This window comes from Neofelis nebulosa, chromosome 3 (assembly GCF_028018385.1).
Source record: "Neofelis nebulosa isolate mNeoNeb1 chromosome 3, mNeoNeb1.pri, whole genome shotgun sequence".
In the NCBI taxonomy this organism is placed as follows: Eukaryota; Metazoa; Chordata; class Mammalia; order Carnivora; family Felidae; genus Neofelis; species Neofelis nebulosa.
The window spans coordinates 144,986,052-145,003,048 of NC_080784.1; the positions used below are offsets into that span (position 1 = coordinate 144,986,052).

General features: G+C 38.8%; 1 protein-coding gene across 3 annotated transcripts in view; it reads right to left on the reverse strand.

Moving 5' to 3' along the window:
* SHROOM3 (shroom family member 3) overlaps nt 1-16,997 on the reverse strand; it is a 323,421-nt gene that overhangs the window by 270,482 nt on the left and 35,942 nt on the right. The window contains exon 1 of one of the 3 annotated variants that reach the window (XM_058722188.1): nt 391-542. The exons of the other annotated variants lie outside the window; for them this stretch is intronic. Within the exon in view, the coding sequence (XP_058578171.1) occupies nt 391-399 (9 nt within the window). The 5' untranslated portion in view covers nt 400-542. Of the gene's footprint in view, nt 1-390; nt 543-16,997 lie in introns of those variants that run through there. 3 annotated transcript variants of the gene reach the window in all.

Consider the following 16,997-nt stretch of genomic DNA (forward strand, 5'->3'; position numbering starts at 1 on the left):
GATCCCTGGTGCCTAGCACATAGAAGAAACTTGTTCTGAATGAATATTTTTGACTCATTATGGTTCGAGAAACAGGAATTTCAGGTTGGTTAGGCAAGAATTTCTCAAAAAGAGAAGACCCTTTCACCCTTTGAATCAGTTTGCAGAAATGACAAGCTTAAGCAGCCCCTTTAGAACCGGCTTTGATGGATGACCTCCACTGGCCAAATTCCACATCTCGCACGTCTGAGTGTCAAAGGCTACAACATGAGGACCACAGAGAGCGCCACACATAAGGCACCACAGAGCCCTCCTGCTACTCATCTCCAGATAAACGACCAAAAACTCAGGGTGTGTGGCTGCACTCGAGTTGCCAGGATTGGGGAGCATCCCTTATCATTGGGCACCTACCTTAACCATTCCTCATGCCGTGTGTGTGTCACTATCCGCACTTTCTCTTCCCCGTTCATCCTCTTGCTGCTTTCAGCATAAGGGCCTTGGGCCCTGAAGTGTTCACCATCTGGGAGATGCCTCCCCCATTTCTCCAGCTCCACCGTCCTCTCACTTTGTGGGAAAGTACAGTTGCCTAATCCAAAGGCGTTGGGTGATCTTGTTTGACAAGCAGGAACAAACCGGCAGTACACAATGTTGATTCTGCCTCTTACGGGCCACAGGCAGCCAGCTACAGGGTGAAAACCCAAGTGCCGTGTGGTCCCTCCATTTCTTGTAAAGACTCAGGCTTTTCACTTCCTTAAAGACATGCCATGTGGGTAGAGAGTGTACAGCTGAACGTGACAACTGAATGATGAGCATAAATCAAATCTGGAAAGGCCTGGAAATTTGGAAAAGAGCTTGAGAGATTTGGCAATCATTTTTTCTATTGAGAAAGAGCTTGTCCACAGCAGGGAGGGGGAAATCAATCTGGGGCACACACCATGAGAAATCAATTTAATGAGGGAGGGGGCAATGAGCATGGAGAATGAGAAAATAAACAAGGGCCAACATACTCATTTCAAAATTCAGAACAAGCACCATAAATGGATATTAGGACTACAGCCTATGATAAAAAGTTAATTATTTTCATTTTTGTTAAAGCCATTTTGGGTAATAAAAAGGAAAGGGGTAGAAGAGAAGTTCAAGGGTAAATGGAACTTACCTTTGTACCTCAGTCTTCATACCCCTCACCCCTGGCTGAACCCTCTCAGCCCCCTGATGGGACATGAGATCTATCAAACCTACAGAATCCTCCAGTAGCTTTCCCTCTACCCTTTCTTGAGCAACTTAGGCAAATGCCATTACATCAGTTATTTCCCCCAGAATTAGCATTGCTAGATTTAGCAAATACAAATATAGAACTCCCAGTTAAATTTGAATTTCAGGGGCGTATGGGTGGCTCAGTCAGTTGAGCGTTTGACTTCGGCTCAGGTCATGATCTCACAGTTCGTGAGATCAAGCCCCGCATTGGGCTCTATGCTGACAGCTCAGAGCCTGGTGCCTGCTTTGTATCTATCTCTCTCTCTCTCTCTGCCCCTCTCCCACTTGCACTCTGTCTCTGTCTCTCAAAAATGAATAAAGGTTGAAAAAAAAAATTTTTAATTGAATTTCAAATACATAATGAATAATTTTTAGCATAAATATGCCCCATGCAGTTCTTGGGATATATTTATACTAAAATAATAATAATAATAATAATAAGAAGAAGAAGAAGAAGAAGAAGAAGAAGAAGAAGAAGAAGAAGAAGAAGAAGAATATTCTTATTTACCTGAAATTGAAACTTAATTAGGTATCTTGGATTTTATCCAGCATCTCCATCCAGAATCCCACCATCAGAACTAAATCTCATTGAAATTATAACACTAGTAAGATTTGTATTTGTTTCTAGCATGTTCTCTGAGAGGAGTGTAGGGAAGACCTACCTACACCTTGCAACAGCCTCCACATAGAACATGGGAATCTGTGCCTAAACTCTAAGGTCAAGTGGATAAGATTGTACACATGATATAGTCAAATATTTTCACTGACAAATATAGAAATGTGAAAACAATAGGTGGCTTTCCCTGGTGCCACTTATTAATACGAAGTGAGGATGGGAGACTATATAGGATGTTTCTTTTTTTTCTTCCTCTCTTACCAGAATTTTCTTATTATAAACTTTATAAATGGCACACAAAGTTTTAGGAGCCACATGGTGAAACGGGTACGGAATTCTAAAATAATTTTGTAAATAAAAAAAAAATCAAGTGAGTAAAAGGAAGCATATAATGAAGAAAGTGTTGAATTTTGTGACATCAAACGTGGTAATGTACCTTTTGAATCTCACTTTTAAATTCCACAATCAATTACTTTTCAATCAATCCATCATTCAGACCTTCAGAATGCACACTTTCCCCAGTTCAACAGCTCTGCAAAGCAGGCCAATTCTTGCGAGCACATCCATCACTGGGCTAAACGTGCCTCCCAGCCAGAAGACACTAGCAAATTCAAGGAAGGTAGGAGGAAGCAACTGAAAAGAGCAGCCGTTTTGGAAGAAGAAAATTCTTCCTTTGCCTCGTGTGTATCTAAGAGCTGTGGAAATGCTTCAGATTTACTAATGAGCCCTGTTGCCATTTCAGAAGCATATTGCAACACTAGAACCTGACAGGGACTTTCACCTCATAGCAAACTGGGTTGACGATCAGGGCCAGGATGTTTGAGCTTTAGAGACTTTTGTTAAAAAGCCTTCATTTTCTAGAAATGGTATCTGAAGTGCATTCTCCTTTTTAGGAACTTGCTTTCTTTGTAGGCTTCAGTAGACAATTCTGATGATCACTCCCCACATGGTGTTTTTCCAAAATTAATGTCTACATCAGTTTGGATGTTCTGGCTACAAATAGCAGAATATCCATCTAACAATGGCTTGGACAATGGAGGGTTTGTTTTTGTCACATGACACGTCAAGAGATAGATGGTCCCAGTGTTGCTCAGGAGCTCCCTAATGTCAGGGCTCTGAGTTAATGCCCAGTCTTGGCCCATGCCTCAAGACTACAAGATGGCTGCAGCTGCTCCCTGGGTGATACAAGTGCATTTGAAATGCAAAGCAGAAAGATATTTTTCTTACTGGACTTTTTATCATTAGAGAGAATTTTTTTCCTGAAAATCCCCAACAGGTATCCACTTGTGTCTCATGACCAGAGCTAGGTCACAGGCAAGGAAATCTAGGAAAGCAAGAATCCAGAATTTCTAGCTTCTGCGTTAGTGAGATGAAGTTCTCCAAAAGCAAGGAGAGAGAGAGCTGCCAGGCTGCTCACGGACTGGTACACGTTGCACATTAGTGCCCTGCCGTCATCACAGGCCCAAACCATCACCACAGGCTTTTGCCCTTCCAACTGTCTTTATCTCTTGATTTCCCTATATCCATTCATGATGCCAGCAATCTTTCTGTCACTACTCTGGAGACCTCAGATTACTCTTAGACTCCTTCCCTTCCCTCATTCCTATAGCCAACCAGTCTCCATGTCTCAGAATCATTTATCCCTTCTCAAGGGGTCTTCTCTCCCTCCTCTCCTTTTGGTTCTAATCTATCATATTGATTTGGACTCTTATCACTTCACAGCCAGACTAAAGTGCAAAAGCCACCAAGCCATTCTGCCCTCATCCCAGATGCCACTTTTTCATGTTTCCCATCCAGAACATTTTCAAGGATTCCACCATTAACCACAGAAGATATTTAAAACCCTTTAGCCTAGTCCTTAAGATCAGCCACAATGGGCAGCGGTGACTAAGAAAGCAGACCTTGTGGTTAAATGACTTGTATGATATTTGGCTACTAACTTAACTCTCCAAGACTCAGTTTACCCATTCATAAAATAGAGGTGAGAATACAGAGCACACATGGAAAGTGTCAATAAATGGTAATTATGATTTCTGCTGTTCTTGTTATTAAGTAGCAGGCACTCTACTATGAATTAGGATGTATGGGTGGCTAATAGACACACTGAGCCTGTCCTCAATGGGCCGATTTCAATTGCTGAAATAAAATCCAACTATTCCACTGGCTGAATGCACCTCCAACCCACCACCGAATATCCATTTTATAAACTGATTCTTTGTCTTTATCTACTTGATCAAGGTGAGTCCCAAGGGTAGAATCATTTTTGGCTATGCTTATTCTCCAAGAAAGCTTCCTTCAAGATCCTGAAACCTCATTTTGTCTTCAAGAAGACCTTCATTTGCTCTGAGGTCATAAACCCTGGTTCATGTCTTGACTCACTCTTTCAAAGAATACTCTATTTCCAGAAGCTCTTAACAGTATTTATTTATCTTCATTTGACATCTTTGTAACTGCAAAAAGTAGAAATTAAGGTGTGGATCTTCTTTGTCTCTGTAAATTTTAAGTACTAGAGATTAAAGGCCACACCAGGGATTAAAGAGACACACAAATTACATTCTTCTCACTTGGCTATGGTCTTGGGAGTTTGCTTTTTCATCTTCAAATTTTTACTTCTCTTAATTTGACTCTTTTGCCACTTTCTGCAAATCAGCCATTAATAAAAGACAATATTGTATACTAGAACACTCATCCTCTGTTAAGAAAAAAAAATAATAAAGGGCATACCTTAAAGATAAGCGAGATCTGTACCCGGCTAATCCTTTCTAGCCACAAAAGAATTTCATGTAGTTAATGCTTCTGTTGCCCTCTGAAATTATCCCAGCAGTAAAACGCCAGGACAATGCCTCAGTTCACCAGTTCATTTTGGCAAAGTGCTGGCAGGGAACTGAGCCCTGTACTCCTTCCCTCCTCCAGAATCCTGGCCAGAGGCAGGCATGAGAGTTTCTCCATGATTCAGGTCTATGCAGCAATGGTTAGGGGTTAATGGTTAGGGGTACCAGCTCTGGAAATAGACCACCTGGGTTCAAATCATGGCTGTGTGACCTTCAGCAAGATCCTTAACTTCTCTGTGCCTGAATTTTCTCCTCTAAACTGAGGATAAAAATTGACTGGCCTCATAGGATTGCTGTGAGAATCATGTGAGTGAATATATGTAACATGCTTAGGGCACTGCCTGACATGTGATTAAGAGCTATGTAAGAGTGAGCTCTTGTCATTACTAATACCCTTTCCCTTGGCTTGGCCACCTGTCAACAGTCTTGACGGCTTACTGGAATACTTCCTAAACATTCCCCCAAAGCGCTCTATTCAAAACCTCAGGCCAGCCTATGAATCAACCAATTTCATTCTGTGGAAAAGAGTCCAAGAAGAATAAATGGAGAATGCTGGATACGGTGGGGCTAATGCTTTATCAGCTTCTTAAGAAATGTGGCCAGGCTAATGCTTTATCAGGTTCTTAAGAAATCTGGACAATAGAAATGCAAACTGCTTTGCTTAAAGGGGAGTCCATATTTTATTCCTCTCCAATGAAACAATGTTCTCCTTAAAAGTCAAACAGCATCCCTCTCATTGCCTACTCGTTGTAGGCTCCTACTCAAATATACATGCCACAAGAAAACTGGTAATGTCTGCACAGTTCGAATAGCTTTGGCTCATTAACAAATCAGACTCTTGACAAGTCCATTAATCCTAGGATCTCAACTCCAAGGTCATGTTCACTTTACAAAATCATAACCAGAGCACCTATGTATAAAGTTACTCTTATGATACAAATATGGTCTATTTTTAAAAATCTTTCTAGTGGTCCTTATTCTCACTTAGCAGCGTTCTTTTTAAAAAAAAAAATCAATGCTATAATTTATACACTAAAATGATTTGTCTCCCATACTGTAAGTTTTTTGTTGTTTTGTTTTGTTTTAACTGTCTTCAATAATACCTCTAATAAATAGCACAATACTGGAAACTTCCTAAGAAGAGGTTGAAAAGCAGTTTGCAACTTCTCCATAGTTTGAGGATAAACACAATTTACAGGGCACATAAAAAACATGATGACACACATAGTAAAAGTTCTTTTCGCCAAAAGACTATATAAATACTTTGACTGAATTGTCTGTGTCTCAGGTTTCCTAGCTCAGTAAATGACACTAATGAAAAGCAAAAGGACCAAAAGAAAGAAGGATGGCAAGCAACTAAGAAAGCAAAGACCCTGGAATAATCTGAAATCAACTGCATCCATCCTTTGAGAGTTGAGTAATGGAAACAGGGAACCTCTGTTTCCACTCTACAGTTCCACTTCTTAGTGAATACTGTCTGTGTTCCAAGTCCAGTAGCAAAATAATAAATCAGAGTGAATTCAATGCAAGTATGACCCTGTTCGAAGAGACTGCACATTTAGTACAATTCAGTTTTCTGTGGTTCACCTACTAGTTCACAACATGGGTTGGGGTGGAAGGTGGGTCCAGGACCATGAACTACCAGCCAAGCCAGATACATACCATTGATAAGATGACTTTTAATATGACAGTTAGTAAAGGAGATATTTTTAAATTGAAAGTTACTTTTCTTGGGGGGTGGGAGAATGGGTAAATAGGTGATGGGGATTAAGGAGAGCCCTTGTCGCGAGGAGCACTGGGTGATGAACAGAATTGTTGAATCGCTATATTGTACACCTGAAACTAATATAACACTATATGTTAACTAACTGGAATTAAAATAAAAACTTTTTTAAAATTACCTTTCTTCCCAGCAATCCTACTCCTGGGTACATATCCAAGGGAATTGAAAATATATGTCCACACAAACACTGTGTATGTGAAGGTTCATAACAGCATTTTTCATAATAGCCAAAGGTAGAAATAACTCGGATATCCACTAACTGATAAATGGAAAACTAAAATGTGGTACAGCCACATAATGAAATATAATTTGGCAATAAAAAGAAGTGAAAACATTATGCTAATAGGCCAGCCACAAAAGGCCACACAATGTATGATTCCATTTTATGAAATGTCCAAAGTACGTAAATTTATAGGGACAGAAAGTAGATGAGTGCCTATCAGCAGCTGGGTAAGCAGAGAACAGAGAATGACTGTTAATGGGTATGGGTTTTTTGAGGGGGAGGAGGAATAATAAAATGATTAAAAACTGATTGTGGTGATAGTTGAATTACTCCATAAATATACTAAAACCCATTAAATTGTACAGTTTAAATGGGTGAATTTTGTGACAAGTGAATTATATTTCAATAAAATGTTTTTTTAAGTTTCTTTTCTCCCATTCTTCACCAAATAAATATTTATTAAGTAGTTAGTACAAGTTACAGGGTTACTAGTAACGTATAGAAGATACACAGTAGACCTTTGTCTTTTCACAAGGGATGTTTCTGGAAACATTTCCAAATCATCAAATAAATGATTACCAGTAGGGCTGAGACATTGCACAACTATAGAATGTGTCATTCATTTTGGAATCTACGTGCATGATATTCCTAGGAGTCATACAGAGCAAACTCTAATGGCCATACAGGGTGGTCCTGGCTACCTTTAAGAGACTAGCATGTGGCTTTCTTTCCTAGAACCCCCTCCCCATCACCACCAGGGAACCAGTTCTTTTTCTTTTTCCTTTTTTTTTTTTTTTTTTTTTTTGACTTCACAAGAATTACTGAATATGTGCTGATGGACTGGGATATGGATAGTTGCTCACCCAAGCTATATGGTTTATTGCCAGCACACAACAAGGATCTACAAGGAAAAGTTCCATGATCAACTCTACTGCTTTGACCCCACCTCATTCAAATGTTTATGAAGGAGGTCCCAATCCATCATGAAGTTACAAATTGTCAATCTTACCAGTAGCCAAATAATCTTTCTCTGCCTATTTGAAACATCCTTTCCAAAATATACTAATTGCCACCCTCTGTCTACTCTGGCCTTTTTGAACTACTAAATATACAACTTTCTGAGCTTTTGACGTAAATATAGTCAGCAATGCAAATACTTATGCTTTATCAATCAAACTTGGTTTGTGTTCACTTCCATTCCAACCAGCAGTGATGCAAGGTGTTGATCTCTCAGCAATTGGCAATTCACACATACCCTCTTCTGTATGTCGGACAGAGTGGAAAGCAGCAAGTCACATCTATAACATTCTTTTTGTGTTTGCTTAAGTGGTAGGAAAGCAGAAAAAAACATGAATGACCCAACTGAGACCATAGTAATATCTATGCAAATGAATCATATGACCATGTGGGACTAATTCCCCAAAACCATTTATTCTATTTGGTTTTAAAAAAATCATTTAATTATTATGATACATTTCAGACATATACGGTTTAAAAATAATAAACATCCCTCTGTCTATTATCACTGTCCATAAGCAATAAATACAATTGAAGCCCTGATCACATTGTTCTCTTTTATGTTTATTCCGTTTATTATGACTTGGGAAAAGACAAAAAGGTGACGCATAAATCCTTTTCAGGAACCGCAGAACAAAACATGGGTCACAGCCAAGCCAATGTTTGTAAAGATGCTGCCTTGTATAATCTGATATAAAGGATTTATCTGACCAAAGCTAATTCCACTCCCCCAAACCCATTCTGCCAGGATGTCTCAAATAATCGTTACTAAAGCATCAAAGCCTTACCCAGGTATAGCCAGCAGTTGGGTTCATGAAACTGTCGTAAATGGCTACATCTCTATAAATATTTATTTCTGGAATAAAATCTCCCAAACAACTAAACATATAACTCTTCCCTCATAAATGTTCTATCAGTTTTTGTATTTATATTAGGGAAAAAATACTCAGGAGTTTACTTTAGAAACCTTCTTACCCACTCTAGCCAAAGAGAGGTTTAAATTCTCCTTTTCACCCAGAAATTAAAAAAAAAAAAAAAAAAAAAAAAAAAAGCCCAGGGCCCAGGCTATTTTCAGACAGCTGGTAGCAGTGAGAGGCAGGAAGGTGGGGACATACGATAGGGGTACAAGACATGGCTGCCCCCCAATTTGACATCTCAACTCCTGAATCCAGAGAACACAGGACATTGAAACAATATGGACAGATGACTAGGATAGGTTTCCTATATGATCTGAGAAGGGAATGAGTTTTTTGATTATCTAATATTTACTGTGAATCAGTGCATCGCATTGGATTGCGTCTCCTAAGAGAAACTAGACGGAACAAACACAGGAAGGTAAAATTCTGGTTAGCAGAGTAGAGAAGGGCCGAGGGCTTCAGTGTGCTCTCCATTTGACAAGCCTGGCTGGGCAGCGTGAGTACTTGGGTCTGAGAGAGGAAAGTGCGGGAGGAGGAGGGGAGAGTGACAAAGGACTGGCTTGCCCTGGCCATTTTCTCAGATGTCAGGCCCACCACCCAGGCTCTGATACTTAGATTGTAATCACAGCCCTCCTACTTTCTGCTCACAGATGTTGAGTCTCTGAGTCACTGCATCTCAACCACATTTTCGCAATCTGAGTAAAATCCCTGGTATTAGAAAGAAAGGAAAATTGAAAGCCTGTTTCCTGCTGAACCATAACCAACCCTCTCAAGACCTATTTTTTAGTTTGCTTTTTATTTTGTGTCTTCTTTCTATATTCCCTGCTCATAATGAGCTTCGTCCCTCCTTTGATATAAAGGAAAATGTTAACTAAAAGTTATGCACAGAAAAAGAACCATCCTGCACACTTCATGTGTTGTTTATCAAGCATTTATGTCTCACTGTTTTCTGAAAACAAGTATAGATTACTTTATAAGAGAAAAATTGTATGTACATATACTCACAAATATATCAGTCAGGTAAATCTTACAAACATATATGTGATAAAGTAGAAAGAAAAAAATCATAACAATGATTTAAAAATTTAAAAATTATTACAGTCACTGTAAATAAACATTAAGAATGGTTTTTGAGCCTCCAGACAATTCAGGCAAAACCAGAAAAAGGACAAGTTACATGTCATCTTGCTGCAAGGGCAATGGCCTGAGTCTCCCTCAGGAGGGGGTGGGGCGTCTATCCTTTTCTCTTTCTACACATCAAGTTAAATCAAATATTACTTAGTTTCAGAAATGTTGCCTCTAGTGTCTCAGTCTTATTTCAGTCATATGAACTAGATAAGATACATTGCATGAACATTATCTTGTGTCTTTAATCCTTATTTCTTCAAATTCATAGGAGCTCCAGACTCACAGAGATTGTAGCCAAACCTATCCTAGCTCGCCAGCTCTCATGCACATCATAGAAACCCATAGCACATTCCCAGAGGCATTATCTTAATGCAATAGGTTATACATGGGGGATTAAGAGATGAAAGGAGAGGCTACATATCCTAATTCTTAATCTTTTGCTATTTTTGCTTAAGGGAAACAAAGACATTTCAGTAGACCAAAGGAAAAGAAATTTATACATGACAAGTATCTAAGACAGGACAAAATGTTATATGGTCAAATCTTTTGAGAGTAAGTACAGTTGATAAGCAAATAGGCCCATGGACTTATTTGCAGCTCTTCTTTAACTACAAAACAGAAAAAAATAGGACCCAGCTAAAAAACCCAATGTCTAGAGATGAATTGGATTTTGTTGCCACTAAGCTGGTTTACAAGAAAAGCAGTAATCTGATGCTTGGAGGCCACGGGCTCCTTAATAATGGATGGATCAGCATTTAGAAAACTATAGAAAACAGATCCTTCAGTGTTTAGTGGAGGTCATCTAATTGAAGCAAATGGCTTTGGGAGTCTAGGAAAAGAGTAGAGAGATCATCTCCCCTTGTGTATGAAACACACATGACTCTCTAACCTAATTAGGTAACTGACTCTTTCAAAACAAAGTTTCCAAATTACTCTAAAAAATGGCTGCCTCCAGGGGCGTCTGGATGGCTCAGTTGGTTAAGCGTCCGACGTCAGCTCAGATCATGATCTTGCCATTTATGAGTTCCAGTCCCGCGTCGGGCTTTGTGCTGACAGATCAGAGCCTGGAGCCTGCTTTGGATTCTGTATCTCGCTCTCTCTGTGCCCCTTCCCTGCTTGTGCTCTGTCTTTCCCTGTCTCTCAAAAGTAAATAAACATTAAAATTTTTTTTTTAAATGGCTACCTCCAGATTGAGATCTTAGCGTCCCCAATGAAGTCTTATTTCCCCCCTATGCCAGTCCTCAGCACACGGCCTGACTTGTAGAAATATTCTGCTGGCACAGCTGGTCTAAGATTGTTTTGTATGCTCCTGCATTTCACCAGGTTTAAATAAAATAAAATACATTGTAATACAGGTAAGATTGTTTCATGTGATTTCTGTAACAAGGAGATTTTTTTTTAAACAGTATTGTTTTGTGATTAAACCATATGGATCTCAAGGAATATTGTAGGAAATACTACAAGAATTCACTACTGAATGCTTTTTCATTCACTGTATTTTTTTCTCCACCTTAGAGTATTAGATTAAAGAAGGCTGAGGTGAACAGTGAATTTGCAGTGAACATATTTTGGTGAACCTGTCCTTCTGAAACAACTGCATTGAGAAAGTTAAATACTATGTATGAATTCCAGTGATTTGCTTTGGATTCCTTAACGTTCTATTTCGGTTTGTAGTTCTTAACCCAAAAAGCCAATATTTGTTTTATAAGCTTTTGAAATGTCCAATAAACATATATTCAAAAAGCAATATGGAAAACAGATTTTATGTATCTTCTGCCTTCAATATTTTGTTTTAAAGTAGGTATACCTAGGGGCGCCTGGGTGGTGCAGTCGGTTAAGCGTCCGACTTCAGCCAGGTCACGATCTCGCGGTCCGTGAGTTCGAGCCCCGCGTCAGGCTCTGGGCTGATGGCTCGGAGCCTGGAGCCTGTTTCCGACTCTGTGTCTCCCTCTCTCTCTGCCCCTCCCCTGCTCATGCTCTGTCTCTCTCTGTCCCAAAAATAAATTAAAAATGTAAAAAAAAAAAAAAAAAAAAAGTAGGTATACCTATTAGAGCTTCCAAATACTAATTTGATATTTCTAAAAATTCTGTAAATAGTAACTCTTCCATTAAAGTAGAAATTGACTATGGTAAAATACAGAGTAAAAAAGTCCTTTATCTCTGACCCAGGAATTTTGTGTCTTCTACGAGTAACTATGAATCTGTGGCAGGTTCTTTGTTAGCTTGTTAATAGGGTAAATTCTCCTACTCTTCACAGTCCCTGACAACTCTCATTGAATTATTGTAATAGAAGTGTCTTGTTGAGACATGGACTGATAACACTCATGTTTCTCTTCTATTTTCCAAATCAGGGATGTGCATTAGTGAACATAACAAACATCTCACTTTTATCTTCTATCCCTTTCCTATGAAAAAAAAAGTCATACCTATATATATGTCCATAATGCTTTACATTCTTTTTTTTTTAATTTACTTATTTTTGAAAGAGATAGAGACAGCATGAGTGGGGAAGGGGCAGAGAGAGGGGGAGAGAGAGAATCCTAAGCAGGCCCTGAGCTGTCCATGCAGAGCTGGATACGGGGCTTGAACTCACGAAACCATGAAATCATGATCTGAGCTGAAGTTGGACGCTTAACTGACTGAGCCACCCAGGCACCCCCATAATGCTTTACATTCTTATGAAGGTTTATATAATTCAGTTTGCCATACTGATATAATTAACTCCTTTGGGGGAAAATTTCTAAAATCACATACATTCCTTAACATAGAACCAACCTGCCAAGTACAAAATCACCTGCACTCTCCAGAACAAGGCCAAGGAAAGATGCAGAGATGATGATAAAAATGATGCTGGACTAAATTTCCTGAACCATTCTCTAATCACATGACTTACTTTCTCAGTAACACTTAATGGTTCTCCATAGCCAGCTGTCCAGCCCATCTTTTTATAATTTGATACCCATTTATATATTTTGTTGACCAATTTATATTTTCAATTTTATTTCCTATTACTTTCTTCATACACTGTACAATTTAATCAAATATAACCATTCAAAGTACTAAATTGTCCCATACTTTAAATTTTATTTTGAGATATAATTCACCTACCATGATATTCACCTTATTAGACTATACAAGCCCGTGGTTTTAGTATTTTCACAGAGTTTTCCAACCATTACCATTATCTAATTCCATAACATTTTTATCACCCCAAAAAGAAATTCTGTTCATTAGTAGTCACTCTCTAACCCACCCCCGCCCCCATTCTCTGCTCCCCACAGCCACTGGCAACTTTGTTGTTTCTATGGATTTGACTGTTCTGGGCAATGCATACAACTGGAATCATACAACATGGGGTCTTTTGTGACTGGCTTCTTTCACTTAGCATAATGTTTTCAAGATTTATCAGTGATGCAGCAGGAGTCAGTATCTCATTCTTTTATAATACTGAATAATATTCCATTGTATGGATACCATATTTTGTTTATCCATCAGTTGATGAACATTTAGGGGTATTCCCCCCCCCCCCCACTTTCTGACTATGCTGAACAGTCCTGCTATAAACATTCATGTATTTCATGTACAAGATTTTGTTTGGACGTGTGTTTTCATTTTCTTGGGCATACACCTAGGAGTGGAATTCCTGGGTTGTGCAGTAACTTTATGTTTAACTTTTTGAGGAACTATGCAATCGTTTTCCAAAGTGGCTATACCATTTTACATCCCCACTAGCAATGCATGAAAGTTTCAACTTCTCCATATCCTTGTCAACACTTGCTATTGTCTTCTTCATCACAGCCATCCTAGTGGATGGGAGGTAGCACCTCTTGTGATTTATAATTTTGAGATGCATCTCTCTGATGACAGAGGATGTTGAGCATCTTTTCATGTGTTTGTTGGCCATTTGCACATCTTTTTTTGAGAAATGTCTATTGAAGTCTTGTGTTCATTTTTAATGGCATTGTCTCTTTTTGTTGTTGAGTTTTAATAGGTGTTTTTCTTCTTTTATTATTTTAGCTTTATTGAGGTATTATTGATGAATATAATGGTTCTTTATATATTCTACATGATATATCCTATCAAATGTGTGATTTGCAAATATCTATCCCATTTTGTGGGCTGTCTTCTGAAACAAGTTTTTAATTTTGATAAAGCCAATTTATCTAATTTTTTTCCTTTGGTTGCTTGTGTTTTGCATGCCCTAGTTGAGAAACTATTCCCTAATTCAAAGTCAGAAATATCCCATAACTTTTAAAATTGAGATATAGTTCACATACCATTCTTAAAGAATTTTTTATTATGACTGTAACAAGTACACCAAAAAGTACACACAACATAATTGCATAACTTATTATTATAGAACTACCATCCAGGTCAAGAAACAGAATGTTGCCAGATCCCAAGCAGGCTTCCTCCAGTATTCCATCACTCCTTCCCAATTATAATACCTTCTTACCTCCATGACAAGACTGTGATTTTTGAAAGCAAGTCCCAAATTAGATCCATTTTTTTTTACTTGAACAGTGTTTATTACATTAGAATGAATTAACAAAGAACGGAAATTAATTTTGCCATTTAATAGTATCTCCTATAATTTTTGACTGGTGAAGAATTTTAAATTACTACACAAGGCTGTGTTTCTCAATCTGTTTTTGGCTTTTTTTTGTTTTCCCCCAATCTATCTTAGGTACATGACACATTTTGATCAGTTAATGATTTACTGTAGAAAAGGGAAAGAAAATAATCGTATTATTAATAAAATACCTAATAGTTATTGCATGCTTACTGTATGCATGAAACTCTGCCAAGCATTATGTCAGTCAGTCATCACAATGCCCTTAATGAGATGTCTATTTTTATCACTTCCTGTATCTGCTCCCCACCCCTATCCTTTAATTTTTACCAACAGAAGTACTAAGGCTTGACAAGGCTAAGTAACACGTCCCAGATCACATAACCAACAAACAGCAGTGACAGGATGCAAAACTGGGCAATCTGACTCCAGAGACTACATGACACAATCCTCAACTCTTCCCAGATCATTCTGACGCCCAAAGTACCTGAGAGCTGTCCTTAAATCTGGTTAGGAAAAAAAGATGCTCACTAAATCCCTGGTATCTTTCCCAGATGTTCTTTCAAATGTACAGAGCCTTTGAACAGTATGTGTTCAATAAACAGTGTTTATTACAACACATTTTCTTTTTTTTTTTTTTTTTTTTTTTTTTATTTTTGGGACAGAGAGAGACAGAGCATGAACGGGGGAGGGGCAGAGAGAGAGGGAGACACAGAATCGGAAACAGGCTCCAGGCTCCGAGCCATCAGCCCAGAGCCTGACGCGGGGCTCGAACTCACGGACCGCGAGATCGTGACCTGGCTGAAGTCGGAGGCTTAACCGACTGCGCCACCCAGGCGCCCTACAACACATTTTCTTATCGTTGGATGTTGGACCCATTCCTGATGCATTCATGTGTCACTCTCTGAACAGAAAACTGTATCTGTGAGTATTAGGACTGAATAAGGCCTCTCTGTGGGTAACATTCCAACTGTCCCTGTTTTTTAGATTTGCAGTATAAGGGAAAGTATGTGGTCATAAAGAAAGAAGGAAGTGGTACTTACAAAAGTTAACTATCTTCAGGTAACCTTAGAGCTGTGTGATTCTTTAAAAAGATACCCATATCAGATTAAGGGTCACTCAGAGGTGCTTTCTTTGGTCAAGACCTTAATGGTTCTCTTTTTTTTTTTTTTTTTTAATTTTTTTTTTTCAACGTTTTAAATTTATTTTTGGGACAGAGAGAGACAGAGCATGAACAGGGGAGGGGCAGAGAGAGAGGGAGACACAGAATCGGAAACAGGCTCCAGGCTCCGAGCCATCAGCCCAGAGCCTGACGCGGGGCTCGAACTCACGGACCACGAGATCGTGACCTGGCTGAAGTCGGACGCTTAACCGACTGCGCCACCCAGGCGCCCCAATGGTTCTCTTTTGATATGAGGATAAGTGACATTTCATAAGAAAAATGCAGCTGGATATTATAAAGTAGTGCATGTGCGCGCGCACACACACACACACACACACACACACACACACACACACAGTTGTTATCTCTTCCCTTTAAAAAGACACAGACATAGCACAAGATGGGAACTTGATTGATATCCTTGGCAAATTTTTGAGCCAGGTTTTAATGAGAATATAACCAAGACTTAACTGAAGAACTCTCCACTATCCTCACTACTTTCTGTTTATGGCCCTACTGACAGGCTGTCACCTGATCATAGGGTATTTGTCTCATTTACAGCACACAGAAGTGAATGTATTAGATGAATTAAATTCTGCTTGAAATGTGGCATGCTAAATTGCCCGTGGCTGGCTTGGTGGCAGTACTCTAACAAAATAATGAATTCAGTGTAAGCCTAGAGAACACATCCTTGGCAAAAGGCTTCTTGGCATTTTTAGCCTCATTCATTAAGTGGGGATACATTATCCAAGAGCTTCATTAGCAGTTGAAGGTGGGAAGAATCTATTAGGACACGCAATTATCCCTTTATAGCCAGGTCAGTCCTGTTCCAATGACTGTTCTACACAATGTGGCAATCCAATCTCTCTTCTCAGCTTCGTGAAAAACTCTCAGTCAACAAAGATGATTTTTTATTACACCTTACCTTTATACATCACTTTTTCTTTTTATCTTTATGTTTTTCTTAATACTTATTCTGCCATCTAGAAGTGTTCCTTTATCTGTGGTTAATTTTATTGTAGCTTCAACAGTAACTCACTTTCCAAGTACTGTATGAAAAGGAGGGTTCCACAGAGTAGAGTGAATAACATTTTCTATCTCTTAGGAACTGGCTTTCAAGTATCTAGTGCTTTGTGGTTTCAAAGCATTTTCACACACAAAAACTCATTTGATCCTCACAGAAACCCTATGGGGTAGATAGAGAGACACGGTATAGTTAGTGGCTCTTAGTCTAGGGTCAAATGACTGAGTCTTTAGGTTACTTCAACTACAAAATGGGGTTTATAATAGGACTTCATAGGTGTGCTGTAAAGAAGAAATGAATTAACACCTATAGAGCATTAAGCTTGGGCACACATTAAATACTACTTGAGAGTTAGCTATACTTTTTGTTTTAAAAATGTCGCTAAATCTTCTCTGTCAATGATAAGTAAAGCTTTAAGTGAGAACTTTTCAAGAATTTTACCAGACCAGATAGGACTCAGCTGACCCATTCTTGACATTTTTCACCTTAA